This window comes from Pseudorca crassidens, chromosome 18, assembly GCF_039906515.1.
Source record: "Pseudorca crassidens isolate mPseCra1 chromosome 18, mPseCra1.hap1, whole genome shotgun sequence".
Taxonomy (NCBI): Eukaryota; Metazoa; Chordata; class Mammalia; order Artiodactyla; family Delphinidae; genus Pseudorca; species Pseudorca crassidens.
Genome location: NC_090313.1, coordinates 67,696,907 through 67,717,328, shown reverse-complemented (window position 1 = coordinate 67,717,328; position 20,422 = coordinate 67,696,907). Strand labels below are relative to the sequence as shown.

The 20,422-nt window shown below is 35.6% G+C and overlaps 2 protein-coding genes across 24 annotated transcripts in view; one reads left to right on the top strand and one right to left on the bottom strand.

Annotated features, from left to right (window-relative positions):
* Positions 1-789: 789 nt before the first annotated feature.
* Positions 790-6,887, top strand: EXOSC8 (exosome component 8). The gene is made up of 11 exons (XM_067713343.1): positions 790-883; positions 2,009-2,045; positions 2,288-2,351; positions 3,131-3,204; positions 4,297-4,342; positions 5,048-5,153; positions 5,242-5,287; positions 5,490-5,586; positions 5,887-6,007; positions 6,232-6,338; positions 6,671-6,887. Exons 1-11 carry the CDS (start codon positions 867-869, stop codon positions 6,784-6,786), a joined length of 831 nt encoding a protein of 276 aa, XP_067569444.1. The 5' UTR covers positions 790-866; the 3' UTR covers positions 6,787-6,887.
* The window catches only part of SUPT20H (SPT20 homolog, SAGA complex component), a 39,639-nt gene continuing 26,015 nt past the window's right edge, over positions 6,799-20,422 (bottom strand). For 15 of the 23 annotated variants that reach the window (XM_067713294.1, XM_067713300.1, XM_067713307.1 and 12 more), the window contains 8 exons: positions 20,150-20,308; positions 18,129-18,435; positions 17,423-17,577; positions 15,072-15,127; positions 13,072-13,188; positions 9,578-9,683; positions 8,055-8,158; positions 6,799-7,295 (listed from right to left, as the gene is read on the bottom strand). In XM_067713294.1, the coding sequence (XP_067569395.1) occupies positions 7,155-7,295; positions 8,055-8,158; positions 9,578-9,683; positions 13,072-13,188; positions 15,072-15,127; positions 17,423-17,577; positions 18,129-18,435; positions 20,150-20,308 (1,145 nt within the window). In that variant the 3' untranslated portion in view covers positions 6,799-7,154. The remainder of the gene's footprint in view (positions 7,296-8,054; positions 8,159-9,577; positions 9,684-13,071; positions 13,189-15,071; positions 15,128-17,422; positions 17,578-18,128; positions 18,436-20,149; positions 20,309-20,422) is intronic. The other 8 variants (XM_067713309.1, XM_067713310.1, XM_067713303.1 and 5 more) reach the window with 4 other exon arrangements.

The window sequence follows — 20,422 nt, the reverse complement described above, 5'->3', positions numbered from 1 at the left end:
TAATTTTTTAAAACTGTGATAAAACATAAAATTTCCCATTTTAACCACTTTATGTGTACACTACAGTGGCATTAACTGCATTCACAATTTCCTGCAACCATCACCACCATCTATTTCTAAAACTTTCCCAGTTCTCCCCCAGCTTCTGGTAACAATAACACGAACTACTTTGGGTGTACTCTTTGTTTATCTGACATTCAAACTGAATTGGATGCCCTGTATTTTATACGAAGGAGATGGAGGTCTTGAGCCACGACACAGGATACAACAAAAGCTGCTCCTTTGGAGCCCGCTCCCGGCACCTGTAAATGTCACCTGGTGCGGAAAACGAGCGCACAGAAAATTTACGTAATTCTTCGGTGCTGGAGCAGGGAGGCTTTTACCTGGGAGAAGGCAAGCCCAGGGCCCAGAATAAGAAGGAGAAGGGAAAAGGACCCTGAAACACTGGAATTATGCTCCACACTCAACACCTGATTCTTTGCTTTATATAAGGTCGGTTTTCTCTGAAACTCTTCAACCACCAGTCTCTAAACAGGCACTCATCACTTCTGTAATAGCCGATTCGTCAAAACGTGTCAAAGTCTAGGAAACCTCGAGGGGCGTCTGGCTAGGGGAAGTCTAAGCAAATGCAGGCTGGAAACCTTCCCCACGCCTCCCGCTCCACCCACTCCACCCTGCCTTCTAGATACCCGGCAGCGGGAGTAGGGCGCAGGCGTCAGTATTGAAAATGCGAAGCGGAGCCTCAAAGCCGGCGGAAGGGGCAGTGCTACCCAGGCGAAGGCGGCGCGCGCGCAGGCGCAGGCGCTCAGACGCACAGACGCAGACGCGCAGACGCAGACGCGCAGACGCAGACGCGCGGGCGGAAGATGGCTGCCGGATTCAAGTGAGTGTGGGAGGCTGGCGGGCGCGAGTTCGTACCGTGCCGGTTGGCGGCTACCGTTACCCGTAATTTTCTCCCCAGGAGACCCCCCCCCCCACACACCTGGTTCCCACTTCCTTCCACCACGGAAGCGGGCGGCGAGCGGGAGGACTGGAGGTGGTCGTAGTGAAAGGAAAGGGGGCCTCTTCCCGTCGGGGAGGCGAGCGCTGGAAGGGGCTGTGTTGAGCTCGCTACCCGCTGCGAGCGCTGTGGCTTGGTGTGTAGTAGACCTGCAGACCCCGGGGAGCAGTTGTAACCTCGTGAAAAGTGTTCTGTTAGAAGCACCTGCCACGCTGCTCTCCCTCTCCCTTGAAATTTATTTCTAAAAGCGTTGTTCCTCGTTCGGAAGGTTTTACTTAAGCGTTTTTGCTGCCGCTCTGGAGAAGCTTGTAGATTTTCGTTCTGAGTCCAGTTTTAAATAAAAGAAATAAGATTGCAAAGGAAACCAATTGTACTGAAACAGTTACCTGTTTGTATAAATTCCAAGTTTATGGTATAATGAGATATACATCTGTTTTAGAATTAACTTTCTTAATTAAGATCTCCTGGGGAGGTTAGTAACTAACTCCTGGAATTTCGAAGTAACGATGAGTCTTACAGGTACCTTTGACAACTCTAAAGTAAAAACGAAAACATTTACTCTCTGTGGTTGTTAAAATCGCAGGTACGGCTAACATTAATGGTTTATTGCCAACGGTCGTAATTGAAGAGTATGCTAAATTTCAGTCACGGGATAGCGAAAAATATGTAACTTTTTTTTCCTGCCCACCAAGAATCCCTGCTTCAGAGTGAGAGTGATGTTATTTTCACACCTGTATTAATCCTCTTCTAAAGATGCCCGAGGGTTTTGGGCTCCAACCCTGTACTTGTTTAAAGCAAAATTAAGGACAGCCTTTGAGTATGATTATTGCAAAGGTATCTAATTTTTATAATTAGCAACACGTGGCAACATAAACGTTAGAATTCATGAAAGAAACTTAGTTACAAATTTTGGAGATTTCTGCTCCATCACCACACTATTAAGATTTTTGCCAGTTTCTGGATTTATATTGATTTACTAATTTATCTCATTTTTAACATGTGTTTCAGAACTGTGGAACCTCTGGAGTATTACAGAAGATTTTTGGTAAGTAAAGGTGGTTATGTACATTTTTTGCTTTTTGATAATGATATCGTGCTTTTTTCGTAAATACAAATATCAATCATTACATTGCACACCTAAACTGTCATACGACAATTATACCTCAGTTTTTAAAAGACAATTTTCAAGTAATTCAAATTAATTTGAATTAACGAGGTTTAGTGTATTTTCACTGGTGTGTGTAAAATATACACATAGATGTAATCTACTTTCATATATTTATTTAGAAAGAGAATTGCCGTCCTGATGGAAGAGAACTTGGTGAATTCAGGACCACAACTGTCAACATAGGTGAGGGTATTTTGAGTTCTAAAATAGAATGTTGAGGTTGCTTCAGTTCTGAAAATAGTTTTTATTTAAAGTAAATTTTTCTTTGCAAAGTTTTTTTAAACTCACTGTCCTCTCAGTTGTTATGCTCATTTTAAATTTTAAAATAACTGTAAAGTGTTTTCCTGCTTTCCCCTGTTCAAAACTTCTAAGACATGGTTTTCTTACATATCTTACATTTATTAAACCTTCTGTTGCAAACATGGAATTTCCCAATTTTACCTATATGACATTCCCAAGTTTTAGCCTCTGAGCCATTTAAACAGTATTTCAGACAAATTCTACCGTGTCTAAGGGATTTTGTGTCAAGAGATTTAAATCTTTGTAACAGCCCTGTGATTGAACAACAAAGGATTAACTCACTTCAGGGACAATGAACAATCCTTAGACCAGTGCAGCTGACCCTTGAACGACGAGGGTGTTGGGGTGCCGGCCCTCGCACAGTCAGAAATCCAAGCGTAATTTTACAGTTATGGATCGGTGCTTCGTAACCGAGGCTGTGCATCCTCAGACTCAACCAACGGTGGATCGTGTAGTACTGTGGTAATATTTATTGGAAATAATCCTTGTATATAGGTGGAAAGGTGCATTTCAAACCCATGTTGCTCAGGGGTCAACTGTAATTTTAGAAAGACTCAAGAAAGGAGTAAATTTTCATAAACAACTTAGATATGTAGCAAGATAGAATCATACGTAGAAGACGAAAACACGTTTTCATTTTGTTTAAATACTTACCTTTTCAGGTTCAATTGGTACTGCAGATGGTTCTTCTTTAGTGAAGCTGGGAAACACTACAGTAATTTGTGGAATTAAAGCGGTAGGTTTACTGTATATATTACTAAGATTTGAGTTACTAAATTAGCTTTATATACTTATTAGATTGTAATACACACCTGTAGTTCTGCTGTTGATTAGGCAATAAGGTGTCTTTTTTAGTATTTGTTTTCATTTCCCAAGTTTTCACCTTTGAGTTTTAGATAATACAACCCAAGTTTAATGGCTCTTAATTACAATTTATGAACATTCTCAAATGTGCTGAAATGGAACAACTTAAAACAATCCTCACCACCTTTACTTTTTAAAGAATTTGGTTGTAATTTGAGAAATTGAGAGATTTTTGATGACATTTTTATCTAGTGATGCCATTTAATCTGTGCAAATGTGTAGAAATTGCTCAAAAGAAAAGCTTGAGGGAATAATAGCTACTATTTACTGAGTATTTGCTATGTTCCAGGCACCTTGTGTTAGGTGTTTTACAGAATTATCCAGTTTAATCCTCAGGATAATCATTTGAAGTATTTCTTTCTTCATTTCCTATTTTACATGACATTCAGTAACTTGTCCAGGAACATAAGGCTCATGAATAGAACTTAGACATGACTGACTCCAAAGCCTCTGCTTTTTCGACTACACTGAACTCTGAGTTAATTAACCTAAGTTCATTCAATAACTGGCCCAAAGTCTCTCAGCCAAAAGGTGTGGGTCTCACTTTTGAATTAGGTAATTCTAGGGCTTTTGCTCTTGACCATTATACCATCAATTCCTAAATCTGACTGTCAGTATCACCTGGAGTTTAAAAATTCAGATTCTTGGCTACTGAATAAGAGAATCTATTTTCTTTCTCTTAGGAAGAGAGAGTGGGACAGAAATCTAAAGAGCCCCAAGTAATTTTGATGAGTAGCACTACCATCAGCTGTGCTACTACACTGCCTTCTTGCCTTGCAGAGCTGGTGAGGCGCGGTCCAATGTTCCTAGAGCCCCTGACATACGTTCCTAAGCTCATCTTCCCAGTAGATGCTCATGATGTAGTTAACTAGCTAAGATGGTCTTTGGTAGAGGCTTCCATGACTGACTTCTTCACAATTTTTTAGTAGCTTCTTTCATAGGAAACATTTGTCTGCTTCTGTAGGAATTTGGAGCACCACCAACAGATGCCCCTGATAAAGGATATGTTGGTAAGTTAAATGCCTTTATAAATTTAATACAAATACTTTAAGACAGTTAACACTATTATTATAGTTAAATCTTAGTAGTTGAGTTGAAAAAATTATTCATAAGCTTCAGACGTCCCTGAAAAGTTTTATGTATGTTTATGTTAGAAGATAGCATAATAGCAAGATACAGAATTTTGTAAATGCCTTTTATCAAACTTGTTTGATCACTTTTGGTTTATACAGATGTCATCAACCAAGAAAATAGATTCTCTTAGGCAAAGGGCTGTAATTGCAAACTTTTCTGTCTCCATAAAGAATTTTCCTTTATACCAGTATGTGATTTTTTTCCTTAACTTGGACCATCTTTTCTTTATGGTAGGAACCAACCTTTTAAAAATGCAGAACAGTTGGTATGAATAGAGGGGCTATTTACTGTTACAGATTGGGGTATTTTGAAAGAAACCCAGAAACTTTTGTGAATAATTTAGGATTAAGGCTGTTTCTTAAACACACGCTTTTTTTTTGGCGGGGCGGTTGTGTGGGAAAAAATAAATTTTATCTAAGCATAAGATTCTCACAGAGATGAAAAAGAATATAACTGATGTGTTACAGTGCTTTCCACTTGGAAAGCCTATCCATGCCTACAGTTGTCTTTGCCATGGATTGATATTATCTTTAAAACTAAACGACAGGTGACGTTTGGTTCATAGCTGCAGTTTCTTTCAGTTCCTAATGTGGATCTATCACCTCTGTGTTCCTGGAGATTTCGGTCTGGACCTCCTGGAGAAGAGGCCCAGGTGGCCAGCCAGTTCATTGCAGATGTCATTGAAAAGTAAGATCATTATGATAAAATGTGACTATCATTCATTTTAGAGAGTTTTTGAACTTTTATTTACTGTGTTCTATGTCTTCAAATCAAGTTCACAGGTAATTCAGAAAGAGGACTTGTGTATCTCTCCAGGAAAGGTAAGAGGAATAAAGAAGCTATGAGCTTTTATTAATTCTGAAATGTTTTGTGGGGGAAATTTAATTTCTTTTTTTTTTAAAGTTTCTGAGCCTTGAAGGTTATCTTGATTGTCTAGCCAAGGGTGTGGTTTGTAAGTAGAAACAAATACCACATTATAGCAATCAGAAGGCTTTAATTTCCACTTTGTTTAAACTGTTTTAGCTTGCTTGGGTTCTATACTGTGATCTCATTTGCCTCAACCATGATGGAAACATTTTGGATGCTTGCACCTTTGCTTTGTTAGCAGCTTTAAAAAATGGTAAGCAACCTTAGGGAATACTCCTACTTATGTGTCAGAATGTTCCGTTTTGGTAAAATTTCTCAATAAATTTTTAAAGGTTTTTGTTAAGACTTACCTATCATTCATGTGTTTCTAAATTAAAGAAAAACGTGTTTGTATCTACTGTATTTGCCTTAATTGTTCTAAGATATATTTTTTTAAAAATACTACTTCTGGACAAGTTTAATAGAGGGAAAAGTGAATTAATGAAGCATAGAATGCCTTTTTGTTTCTTTCACTAGAGTGAGAGACTGACTTTACATATTCGCCTTTTTCTAGTACAGTTGCCTGAAGTTACTATAAATGAAGAAACTGCTTTAGCAGAAGTTAATTTAAAGAAGAAAAGTTATTTGAATATTAGAACTCATCCAGTTGCAACTTCCTTTGCTGTGTTTGATGAGTAAGTTAATCAAATGTATTAAAAGGTTGTATATTTAATTGAAGGGAGGACAAAGATTCTTACAAGTAGTAGAATTTCAGGTTGCTGTTAACTTTTCTGGTTTCTACCAGTTTCTAGCTCCTTGCTTAAGCTAAAATGCAGGTAGTGAGTTTAATTTGTACGGTTTTCTAAAATAAAATTTGTCCCATGGGTTGATAATTTATACCTTTTCATTTTTAAAATAGCACTCTGCTTATAGTTGACCCTACTGAAGAGGAGGAAAACCTGGCAACTGGAACCTTAACAGTAGTAATGGACGAGGAAGGCAAGCTATGTTGTCTTCACAAACCAGGCACGCACTTTCCTTCCATTGCAGTACTAAACACGTAGATGAAAACTCAGCATGAGCTTCTTTATGTTAGGGAGGGCCAAATGGAATGTGGGATGTTTTACTGGTTTATGTAATGTAAATTTACTATGTGGTTTCTTTGTTACTTCAGATGCCTTGCATTTTTATATTGTATGTCAGTGGTGGTTAAACTTCAGGAGGTCTTGTTAAAACATAAACCTGCAAATCTTGAGACCACACCACTGGTTTATATTATTCACTTTTTTGGTTTTATGTCAATAACTTGACATGATGTAGATCATGTAAAAATAAGTGTTGGCACAATACTTTTTCAGGTGGAAGTGGACTGACTGGAGCTAAACTTCAAGATTGTATGAGCCGAGCCGTTACAAGACACAAAGAAGTAAAAAAACTGATGGATGAAGTATTTAAGAGTATGAAACCCAAATAAACAACCACCACATTTTCAAAACAGATTTGTAAAAACTGTATTTGTTACACTGTGCACAAACCTTTTATACTAAATAAATATCAAACTACATTCTTCTGAAAGATGTTTCTAGTATTTCTTAGGTCACTTCTGTATTATGTACAGTGAAACCATTTTTAAAAAGCAATGACTTAGGCAAACTCACCCTAATGGTTCGTTAAACCATTTCCCTGTTTTTATTTAAAAATCATAGGGTTGTGCTTCTGTATAAAGTTTGTATATCTAGCAATGTAAAATACTGACACGTTAAAAAACAAAAACGAAGTAGAAACTCAGAATCCTTTTGATTCAATGCTCTTACGTTTTTTTAAAAAAAAATAATGCAAGCCTCAGAATTTTGGAGTGGTTGGCGTGCCTCTCTTCATTTTACTTTTTGACTGGCTGCCTGTATGCCGATGACGATGTAGCTGAGCTGTCTGTGCTGCTGCTGCTGCCGCCATAGCCATTTGATGCTGCAAGAACCGCAACTGCTGCAAAGCAGAGGGGAAAAAAATCAAGTTAGGTTAAAGGTAGGCAGGTATGGAAGATGCTTTTCCTGAGAGTGATGAAAACAACAAAACTGAAAGGGAGAAAGCACCAAGGTAACAAAAAAGGACTATACCACATCAGGACAATGCACAGTCAAACAGCACCAGTGGCACAGAAGCCTGCTGCGGGCTTTAAAAATGGCTCTTGGTAAACTTCAAAAGTATTTCTGTTACTTTGCCTGGCCAGTCTATATTGCAGTAACTCAGCAACTTCAGTTACCATTTTGTTGTATGATAGTTTATAGCAATATAAAACCACCCTACAAATTAAAGAAAGTCAACTATAATATGCTGACTTCTAGAATAATGGAACAACATTCTTCAAAAACAGGTATGACATTTACAAATAGGAACACTGGTACACTTGCCTTTTTCTGCAGTACAGTATTAAAAAGTTAACCATTGGCACTTACAACTATTTCAAAATGTACTGAAACCTATAAAAATGTATGTTAATGTGCCACCAGCACTTCAGGAAAGATTTTGAATTAGGAAAGGAGTATGACTTAAATGTACAAAATATTCAGTGCTCCAAGTTCACTGGCTAAAATTGTCAGACTTTTAAATAAAATTTGCTAAATTATTTACCAATTACTGTATAGTCTTAAAAGACAGTAACATAAAACTAAAGTAAGGTATTTTGAAGTACTTTTGGAGCAGAGTATCTTTAAAAATGTAACCAGAGTGAAGTTGCTGGATTACTTGGATCTGTTGCTGCTGCTGTTGAAAGGCAGAGGAGAGCTGGAATCTCTGCTGAGGAAGGCTTTGCTCAGGTCTGTTCTCGGCAGAGCCAAGCTGAGACAACACTACAGAGAGGAGAAGGGGAAAGCAGGCCAGTCAGAAAGTTTGAAGGCTACCAGGGTTAGAAAAGGACAACATAGAAAATGAAATAATAGAAAAGTATCAGTATGATTAATCTTAAGTATCAAATCACAGACATTTCAGAATAAATTTAGTACAGTCTCCTGTTAGTTGAGGGTACCATTGATGATAGAACTTCCTGGACATGGAAGAGAAGGGAAAGCATGTGGGCCAAAGCACTGTATCCCTCTCTTTTCTTACATCTCAATGAAATTTGATACTAGTGCTATTTTGTTGAGAAGGCTTTCTAGCAAAACACTGAATACAGTATGTTATTTTAAAATATAACCAATCAGGTAGGAAATGGAGTGGGAGAAATCCAAACTACCATAAGGACAAAACTGGTAGACAAGTGCTAAAAGATGAATGTTAGACTACACTATTAGCAACAAAGGTGGTGAACCTTTTAGAGCTGAGTGAGATCAGGGACAAGTTCAACTCTTTCACTGCTTAGTTGAGGACATTTCAGACCTGGATCGTTTGAGTGACTCAAAGGTAATTAGTGGCAAGTCGAGCTAGGAACATTCTCATTTTTCAGCCTAGAGTTCTTTCCACTAAATTATACTACAGCTATTTTAGGAAAAAATAGCTTGTGGGGTAAAAGTTTATACTAATAAATTTCCATTTGGAAATTCACTGCCTCTAAATTAGAACTTTACATAAATTATTCCAAATTCGGACACAGAATTATACCAGATTCTAAAGGCATCATAGTAAGCCCAATGATAATTCAAAATGTTAACATGTTCACTCATTAATCCTCAAACAGTATCTCAGTTTTCTTATACATGTGGCGTCTTGATTTTAATTAAATGTAGTTATAATTGCTATCTTCAATTGATGAAATGATCTTCATTAAACACATATCTTTGGTGCACCATTTATTACTAGAAGTGGTGAGCAATCACTTAGTACAATCATTTTTTTACAAGTGTCTTACAGAAGCTAAGCTACTTGACTATTAAGTCCTAATTCATACAACTACAAGCCACTGGAACGAGACAAAAGATTGTGCAATCTGGAAAAATGCAGTCTCAATAACCCAGGAAAACTGAAGAGCTAACAGCTTTAGAAGCTTCCTAGTAAGCTGGGTAACTGTAAACTTTTCCCAACAAAATTTAACATGAGGAAAACATTAACTGCTGTTAATATATGTAGGTCAAAGCACTTTAATCAATTATCAAAATAATGAAAAAAATCTGAGTGCCATCAATTAATCCATTTAATAGTTCACACATTAAATACAACTAAACTTTTTCCTTGTAACTGTCTGCACAAGGAAAAGAAATAGTTAAAATGGTGAGATCCCAAATAGATTAGACACTTTAAATAAATTCAACATATTTAGTTATGAAGATACCAACCAGCTGCCTGTGACTGCATATAACTTCCTACTCCAGCAAGGTTAATAACTGCCGTGTGCTGAGCAGATAAGGCCTGTTCTTGACTGGTACAACTTTGTTCAGAAGCCTGAATAAAAAAATAACACGTGACTTGTACAAAAATAAAAACAGTTTTGGATTGGTGGAATTAGTATTTTACTCCTATATGAAAAAAAAATCAACATTAGTCTAGGTCTTGCAAAAAGAATGGCCTAAGGAAAAGACGTCAAAGGTATTTAGAATTAGCAAGAATAAGCTTATGGTATTTTGAAAGCAAGAAAATAAAACCTAATTTTCAGAACTGATTCTGTATTAAAAATAATTACTAAGGCTTCTATAAAACTTCATCAGAACTTTTTTTAAATTGAAGTATAGTTGATTTGCAGTATTGTTAGTTTCAGGTATAGAGCAAAGTAATTCAGTTGTATATATACACACACATATTTTTCAATTATTTTCCCTTATAGGTTATTACAAGATATTGAAGGTAGTGCCCTGTGCTACATGTTAAATCCTTGTTGCTTATCGATTTTCTGTATAGTAGTCTGTATCTGGTAATCCCATACTCCTAATTTAAGCGCCCCTGCAACATGGTAACCATACGTCTGTTTTCTATGTCTGTGTCTGTGGGTCTGTTTCTGTTTGGTATATAGATTGGTTTGTATTATTTTTTAGATTCAACATATAAGTGATATCATATAACATTAGTCTTGCTCTTAGTTCGCTTAGTTTGATATTCTCTAGGTCCATCCACATTGCTGTAAATGGCAATATTTCATTCTTTCTATGGCTAATATTCCACTGTATATATACACCACATCTTCTTAAGCCAATCATCTGTTGATGGCACTTGGGTTGTTCCCGTCTTGGCTATTATAAACAGTGCTGCTATGAACATGGGGGTGGCATGTATCTTTTCAAATAAGAGTTTTCATCTTTTCTGGATATATACCCAGGAATGGGAGTGCTGGATCATATGGCAGCTTGGGTTTTAGTTTTTAAAGGAACCTCCATACTGTTCTCCATAGTGGCTACGCCAATTTACATTTCCACCAGCAGTGCAAGAGGATTCCCTTTTCATCTATTTAGGCCTGCCCATTTTTTGATAGGGCTGTTTGTTTTTTTCAATATTGCTTCTATAAAGCTTCATCAGAACAAGTTTTTAAAGCTTAAAACACTGTTTGCAACATAGTACTAGAACTTCTAGTGAGCACATTCAAGAAAAGGAAACAAAAAGGCATACAGATTAAAAAGAAAAAATACCTGCCCTTATTTGCAAATGGCATTGATTATTTAGGAAAAAACACCCTAATGAATCTACAAAAAAACTTCTAGAACAAATAAGTGAGGTCAGTAAGATTGCAGAACACAAGATCAACATACAAAAACCAATTCTGTATACTAGCAATGAACATGCAGAAAACGAAATTAAAAACAATACCATTAACAATTTCCCAAGAATGGGAAAAAAAAGGAAGGAAGGGAGGGAGGGAGGGAGAAAGGGAGGAAGGAAGGGAAAGAAAGAGAAAGAAAGAAGGAAAGAAACTTAGGTGTAAATCTATGAAACATATAGGTTTTGTATGCTGAAAACTAGCTGATTTTAGCCTAGAGACACACTGTGTTCATGGACTAGAAAACTCACATAGTAAACATGCTAAGCCTTTCCCAAAATGACCTTTAGGTTTAACTCAATTCCTTTAAAAATCCCAGCAAAGTCTTCTGTAGATATAGATAAGATGATTCTAAAATTCATAAGGAAAGGCAAAGGATCTAGAACAGCTAAAGAATTTTGAAAAAGGATAACATGGGAAGAATCACTGTGTCTGATTTTAAGACTTACTATATGTATGTGTATGTGTGTATATATATGTGTGTGTGTGTATATATATACATAGTCTACAGCGATCACAACAGTATGGTACTAACAGAGTGACAGATATTAATACATAGATGGGTGAAACAGAGTAGAGAATACAGAAATAGAGCCACACAAACACAGCCAACTGATCTTTGACAAAGGTGCAAAAGTAATTCAGTTGAGGAGGATGGCTTTTCTAACAAATGGTGCTGGAGCAAATGGACATCCATATCCCCCCATAAAATGAACCTGGACCAAAGTCTCATACCTTTTATAAAAATCAACTGAAAATGGATCATAGAATTAAATGGAAACTATGAAAAAAAAACTTTGGGGCCTAGGGCTAGGTGAGGAGTTCTCAGACTTAATACCTAAAGCACAATTCATTAAAAAAAAAAAAAAAAAGATAACTCAGACTTCCATCAAAAGATGGAAGCAATCCAAATGTCCATTGATGGATAAATGGATAAACAAAATGTGATACATAAATACAATGAAATACTGTTCAGCCTTAAAAAGGAATTTCTGACACATGCTACAACATGGATGAACCTTTTGGGTATTATGCTAAATTAAACAGGTCAGTCACAAATAGACAAATACTGTATAATTTCACTTATATGAGGTGCCTGGAGTAGTCAAACTCACAGAAACAGAAAGTTGGCTAGAAGAGGGGGGAAATAAGGAGTTGTTTCATGGGTATAGAGTTTCACTTTTGCAAGATGAAAAAGTTCTGGAGATTGGCTGCACAACAATATGAATATACTTAATGCTACTAAACTGCATATTTAGAAATGGTTAAGATGGTAAATTTTATGTTACAGTATTTTACAATTTTGTAAAGAAAGTGCAAATCAAGAATTTTATATACAGCCAAGTAATCCTTTATGTGGTAATAAAGAAAAATAGTTTTAAATGTGCCTTTCCTGAGAAATCTAATAGAGGATGAGCATTATCCAATCAAGATTTGACTGGGGAATCTTTGGTGGAAGGACTGATAGTGAACATTACATATATTTAATTATGAACTAAGAGAAACGATGAGGGTGGGACTCAGCAATCAGTAATTTTTAGTTTCCCAGATGATTCCGAAGTGCAGCAAAGGTTCAGAAAAATCTGAAGTTCCTTCTATGACTTTAATTTACTGTAGTTCTTGTTCAATTTCATTTTGTTTGGCAATGTACAAAGTATTTGTTTTTGTCTATCTTCGCTCTGTTTTATGCTTCAAGATAAAAAGAACATCTGTATTCTAATAGAGACAAAATATTATCAAAAGAAGGATGATGATGGGGTAGAAAATACATGGCCTATAGAGGCAGAAAGACTTGGACTTGAATCCCTGCTCTGCCACTCGATGTATGGTTGTGAGCAAGTTAGTCACCTGAATCTATTTCAGACTATGCAAGATGGAAGTGACATCATCTATTCAAGTATGGCGGTTGTGAGAATTAGAAATAGGCACCCAATAACTGATAGCTGCTACTGTTAATGAGGAAAAACCGCACATGAAAAGTTGGTTCAAACAATCTAAATAAAAACACTTGAAATATGCTTGGCATATACCAAAAAAGGTTATAATTCTATGATACAAAGCATATGGAAGGTAGAAAGGACATACCTGCTCCCCTGGCTGTTGAGGAACAGAAGTTGTGGGTTGCTGAGGTTGCTGTGGTGTAAACTGAGAAAGCTGCTGCTGCTGCTGCAGTGTGTTAAAAATGAGCGAGCCACCTGGAAGCTATTAAGTAAGCAAGAATTAATTAGCCGATTTCAGATTAAATTTCTTTATTCTACAAACATTTCTGGAGCATTCACTATGTGTCAGGCATTCTTCCAGGGACTGAGGAAACAGGTGAACAAAAATGGAAACAAAACAAGATTCCTGCCCGTAAAAAAAAGGAACAATCGCTTTAAACACAATTTTTAAATGCTGTTACTTTGGCTCTCAAATATGTTAGTAATCTCCAATGTAAGTCTTTCTGCTTCAAGTTAATAGTTAGCTATCCAAATACACACACTGCTTTTATTTAACTCCTTTTATACATCAACACAAAACAGCATTAAATGCATTTGGAAGTATAAACAAGAAGCTAGTGATAATCAGATATATATTAAGAAAACTTGTCTCCCTAAATTTGGTCTAGCTTTGCCCTAAACCAGAAATGCATGGATTTTTATATAACATAGCTAGGAATTCCAAAGCTGGAAAGAAAATGCATTAGATGTCCATATTTAGTTTGGAGACATTACTTGCTCTGTCATTCTGAATAAATTAAAAAAAAAACTTTTAAAAAAGCATCATCCAGAAAACTCCACACTAAAAACTAAAACTATGCATTCCAAATGCATCAGGAAACAAATGGTTTTTCCATTTTATTCTACAGGAGTCTAAGTTAAAAGCACTTTGAAGTTTTGTGGGAAAGTCCAAGCAAATATCAAATACAGAACTCTTAGGTCTTTATAGTCAGAAAAGGTGTCTCGGGTCAAAAGCTCTATACCCAGCATAGCTCACTGTTAGGTAAACCTGGACAAAGCACAGGTCAAATGTTCCTTCCTCAATTAGGCAGACAGTAATAAATGTTGCAAAATATAATTTATAAGGTGGCTTTGCCCTTAATCCTTATTATCAGTGCTATTAAGGAATCCCACTCCTCTTAACACTGAGACTGATCCTTGTAGAAATTCCTACAGCAAAATGCAGGAAAGTCAGCTAAATAAACCAATGTGTCCATAACACAATTAGATCATTCTGCAATTAGTCTGTAAATACTGACACTGTTTGCGTATTGTGACAGGAAATAAGTTTTAAGATTTAGTTCTAAATGTATTTCCTGATTTATTACTTCTGAATATCAGGTTGGGTTGATCTGTTTATTTCCCAATAATCCATAGCTCTGCCATTCTTTGTCTCCAAGTCTTTATATTTATGTCTACCTTTTCTAAAAATTCTCTGTAGATAATCCCATCCATTTTCCAACCTACTAGTTTAATACTGAACTCCATCCTTAAAGGACCTAGCATAACACTCAGAATATTGTAAGTTCACAACATGTACTAAATTCTTTACCTACAATCTCTCTTTATATGTTAACATTGATAAAATGTGTTAAGAAAAGCCTCACTACTAGACACAAACTGTAATCTAACAAACATTTATTGACTGACTACTAGGTGCCTGGCACTGTGCCACGAAGTCACATTCTCCTCAGGAAAAGAACACACATACCTAATTTTAAAAATTTCTATTCACACAGAAAATCTACTATAAGCAAACAGCAATACCTACATGCATACATAAAAAGTCTGTTAAGACAGAAATTATTTCTAAGTATACCTGCTGCTACTATTGTAGGCAAGTTATTTTCCTGGGCAGTTGTCAACTCTCCCCTCTGGAACTAGTTCTTGACTTGGCAGTGGTGCCAGAGCCGATGAAAGTGCAGTACATAGGATACCAATTCTTTCCCCTTATCTACTTGAACATGCAAAGGTAACCACACCCTTAGAAGATTCTGGACAACCTCAAAACTTCAAATGCTGATATGTACAAACTTACATGGTTAAAAACAAACAAACAAACAAAAACTATAAAAACTTTAATAAAAAGCAGTGTTTCAGGTTTACCTGGAGTAGGTTTAAGGGCCTGAGACTTGAAGTATTTTTTAAACCAAATGGAACACCTATTAAGTAAAACTCATGGTTAAAACAGGGAATTACAACTTTATTATACTTGAAAGTATTTTATACTTTAGTATATAAAAATATAATACTTTAAGTACTTCCTGCACAGATGTGCTTATTTTCTATATTTTAAAAATTTCTTGTAAGCAAAAAACCCCCTATTTTCATCAATACCAAAGATGTGAGCACCAGATGTACACTATAATCTGTATTTCAGAAACTGAGACTTCTTTATAACTATTTTGACTGTTGGTTGGAAAAGTAATCTAGCAGTATGCAAACACCATAAATATAATAAAACTATCACTGTTGTGCAAATACATTTCAGGGACTGGCATCTATTTATATTCCTCAGTGCTAAACAGCATATGATAATAACCCTATCTCTGAGAAGCAGTGTGCCCTGTGCCATTTTTTAAAGTACAAATGCTAATATTAATAATGCTAAAGAACGCTGTTGAATTTTGTGTGTAAGGATCAAGCTGAAAGTCAGGAAACGATGCTCTGTTAATTCTGAACTTATTCCCCAAAATCTGTGACACAACATGGAGCACATCATAAAACAGGGGTTGGCAAACTCTTCCAGTAGGCTTTATGGGCCACACAGAGACTCTCATATACTCTTTCTCTTGTCTTTTTTTAAAAAAACAAACTTTAAAAAATGTAAAACTATTCTTAGCTTAGATGTGGGTTATAGTTTGCTGATCCCAGTCTCAAAGTATGTACTGTATATATTTTCCTCACTAAATATACCAATTCGAACACTAGTTAAAAATGTATATAGTCCTCTAAGCAGATAATTGTACCAAAAAAGATACAGAGCAAATAATGCACAGATGACAGTATGAAAGTCTTGTATAAGAAATGGAAAATGCATAATCAGATAAAAATGTGACAATACTGATATTCCCTCCAGGATTCTCATAAAAAAAAAAAAGAAGACATAACTCCCTTTAAAGGTGGATGACATCTGTATAATGCTTTATAGCTTTCTAAAGGCACTTTCATATCACTTCATTTATTTCTCATAAGTACCAAATGAATTTAGAAATTTTCACTCCCATTTTAGAACAGATGAAACTCAGGCTAAGGTGGAAAAATTAAGTGACTGCTTTCAGACCCCACAGTTAGCATTTGGAGCCACAAGTAACTGGTAGAATTATATGTAAATATAAAATCCTAAATTCAACACTGATTCCATTTCCAGGGCTTCTGTCACTAGAGCATATTTAGACATATTAAAATAAGAATATGAGCTAGAATTAGAAAATCACAGCAATATATTAACATGTTTAAATTATATTCTTTGGGTTCTCTTTCTCTTAACTCATAGAAAGTTTCAGATAAGTTTTTCTTACTATGCTGAGTTTACTTTTCCTGTTAATTTTTTTCTCAGTAGTAAGAAATCGAACTGTTCTGAGATATAATACATTCTCTTAAAGAGCATTAAAAAATGGTGCAAGTCAGGACTTCCCAGGTGGCGCAGTGGTTAAGACTCCGCGCCTGGGTTCAATCCCTGGTCCGGGAACTAGATCCCACATGCATGCTTCAACTAAGAGTTTGCATGCCAGAACTAAGGGGCCCACCTGCTGCAACTAAGACCTGATGCAACCAAATAATTAGTAAATTAAAAAAAAAAAAGCACAAGTTGTTAAAACTCTTTTTCAGTATATGTAATTATAATTATTACTACTACTGCAAGAAAACTACTACTAATGATGATGACAGCAAATATTTTTGAATGTTTATCACATCTCAAGCATAGTTTAAGCATCTCATCTGTATTTATTCATTCAATCCTCACAACTCTGAGGTAAAGTATTATTATTATCCACATTTATGAAGAAAGTGAGGCACAAAGGTAACTCTGTCATGGTTACACAGTTAGAGTAAGCTGCACAAGCAGGATTCACATCAGGCAGTCTGGCTCCAGAACTGAGGCTTTTAAATGCCATGCTGTGTTGCTTTTCTTGCTCATATATGTTTTCAAAATACATTTCTTTTACCTGGGACAGGACTACACTGACAATTATAAAAGTTACTTTTATAATAATCTTTGGAAGGTAAAGATAAAATTTGCAGAGACTTGCAGGCTTACCAAGTTTCCTCACAGAGAAGTTCATAGCTAGATGGGTTTTTAATTCAAATACCAGAACTCTTAAAGCTTTTGAAAGGAAATATTTCCGACATAATACTTCATAAAATAAGGATGTTAAATAATATCATTAAAATGGCATTTTTACATAAGCATGGACTTCAATTTTATTAGAGGTTATTATTTCTAATATTCTGACCTGCTTGAGAAGCTGCCTGCATTGCACTGGGCAATGCATTTGGTAGCAGACCTCCTGAGGGTAGAAGGCCACTCAAGTTTATTCCTGCAGGAGTTATGGCACCAGTGTTACAGCCCAGCATAGGGTTTGAACCACTCATCAAAGCTTGAGCTCCACTGCAGGAGAATAAGACAGAGCATTAAACTAGCACTATAAAAGGGAAAATCAGCCACATAATTCCTTGGATTAAAAAACAAACCACTAAACACACACAGATATTTGTCTTAAATGTCAATTTGGAGACTTAGTTTCATTTTTTTGCTAGAAAGTGACAGCAAGGTTGGCAAAAATTAAGTACTGTATATTTACCAATTAAGTACTATATATTTATCAAGTACTGTATATTTACTGAATATTTATCAAGTACTATATATTTAAAATATAATTTGGAAGAGTAATGTCCTAATCAATGGATTAAAAGATGGTAAAACAGAGGATAAACAGGAAAATCTAAGCCACTGTCAATGTGTAGGAGTATCATTAGTGCATGTAATAGATTGATCACCTAAAATTAAAGCATACTTGTTGAGATAGCTTCTATCCGCATAGAAACTATTTTCTTTCAATTTCAATAATATGCAATTTGTTCTTAATTTCACAAATAAGAATTTCTTTAGATTGCTTACAGTATCTTAAAAAAAAAATCAGGGCATCAATGCAAACTTACCAAACAGAGCCCACTACATTGATGAAGTTAAGTCCAGCAGAGTTTGCCATGACTTGGGTGGCCGTGGTTCCTGTAGTTATAGATGTTACCATGGTGGAAAGAGGAATGGTCGTTACAGGCATTGCCTGGCTCAGAGACCTTTGCTGCTGAGCAAACTGAGTTAACAAAGTGGGCTGAGGGGTGAAGCCTGAATCTTGGGGAGTAGGGGTAGCTGAAGGGGTAATAGGAGTTGAGCTCTGAGCATCAGGAGGGTGTGGGGTCGATGAAGGGGTTGGTGTAGGAGTAGATGGCTTAGGAGTTCCAGATCCTGCTCATTGAGAAAAATAAAAATTGCTAGTTTGTTATAAATGGCCAGTCCTTTTTAAAATAAGGTTAATGGAATCTTATTTAGCACTGACAATTTGTTCCAGTTTTTTTTAAAGCAGTTAACTGCAAGTGTTAATTTCTACACATGATACATGAGTGTTGCTACACTCAATTACAATTAAGGATGCAGTATATCACCTACAAATCCCATCAGAGATGCTATTACAGTAACAGTAAAAATATACGTTTGTATTCTACCACAATACCCATTTAAAAGTTAGTTTCCTACATGCTACCTTTGGCCTGTAAAGTTTAAAAGGACTTCAAATTAATTTTTGTTATTTACGATTTCACTAATTTAGGACTTCACTTAGAAATATTGCTTATTTCCTGTTAACAGTCTGAGATGAACTCTGAACATATTTAATAAATTACATATGATTTACAATCATATTTGGCACCTAGATATACATATTTAATTCCTAACACATCAAGTTTATCCTCACAAATTTTACAAAACACAGTAATGAAGCAAATATTTGAGAGATAATACTGCATCTTTAACAGTAACTGTGTACTTCTGTTTAAATGTAGAATGTATAGAAAATCTGTTGTGAATGAAGTATGCACAGTTTATCAACTTTTTTTAAAAAAACAAAAACAAAAAACAAAAACCAAAAAAATAAAACCAAAAGCTCTTGAGGTGTTTTCTTTTTTAGCTTTCATGTCCTGCAGAAAGAAAGGAAAGAAATGTGAATGTCCAGAAGCTGTCACTCAACCCTTACTTAAAGTAACAACTGTGTGCAGTAGATTAACATAATCCATACCCACAACATAAGAAGTGTGAATAAGACTTTCAGGAAATTTATAAATTTTTCTTTGTGCAAAACAAGAAGGCAGAAAAATTACACCTTTTGAGCTATCAAGATGAAGATGTTTACATCTAATGCAAAGACCACCCTGTCACTGTGCAGTGTACTAAAACTTTCAGCACACATTAGTTATTTATTAAAAAATCTAAAAAACTGGAATGCTTTTTTGCAAGTTGGTACCTAAATATCTCAGATATTTACTAATTTGAAGAAATTCTCCCAAACTAACGCTAGAATTCTTGAATAACTCTTCTTGATATTAAAAAAAAAAAAAAGTATTCAGTAGTAAAAATTACATTTTAATATCTTCAGATGCTTTATGATCATCCCACATTTTACTAACTGATAACAATTTGTAAGAGTGTAAGAGTGTTATTGAAAAATCGGCTTTCAGTTTACTGTATCACCACCTTGGAACTAGTTGGCTTCTTACATTTACAAAGATAAGACTGCAGCAACAACTCTTATGACTTTTTTTCCATATCAGCTGCATAGTTTACATAAAATGTAAAATGCCCAAGGGTACACTGGAATAAAAAATAATTTGGACTCATTGCCACATTTAACTACCACATTATTTTTTTCAGGAGATGTGTAGGTTACAAGTCTATAAGAAAGGTATATACGAGGTGCATACATAAATACAGAAAAACAAATACAATTACAATAAACATGTAATACATACAGTCAACAAGAGACTGGCATGAAGCTTCTCAAAAAATTACATTTTGGGTAGACAGTACATTCAGATTTCACTATTTCACTGGTCAAAAAGAGCCATCTTAAGAAACACTAATGCAAAAGCTTACGAAGAGTTAATGAAGAATTTAAGTTATGACTCACTTTGTGATGAACTGGCAGGTGACAGGGCAGCTGGAGAAAGCATGCTAACTTGATTGAGATCCATGGATGACTTCCGAGAAAGACCTGGTGGCTTAGAAGCAGGAGGAGGAGTTGGAGATTTAAGAAAGCTGCTGACCTGCTGTGGTGTAAAATAGTTACCTAGAAGAAAAATATACACGCTGTTTCCTAGATTTACAATTTAAAATTCTGAGTAAATCAAAATATGAGTAAATGGATTACGATCATCTGTTGTTTCTTACTCTAGATTACAAA

Excerpts from the sequence above, each read along its gene's own strand:
- EXOSC8 (XM_067713343.1), top strand. Across the intron at positions 3,205-4,296 it reads TAATTTGTGGAATTAAAGCG|GAATTTGGAGCACCACCAAC; the intron begins GTAGGTTTACTG and ends CTGCTTCTGTAG. Across the intron at positions 5,288-5,489 it reads TGTGTATCTCTCCAGGAAAG|CTTGCTTGGGTTCTATACTG; the intron begins GTAAGAGGAATA and ends AAACTGTTTTAG.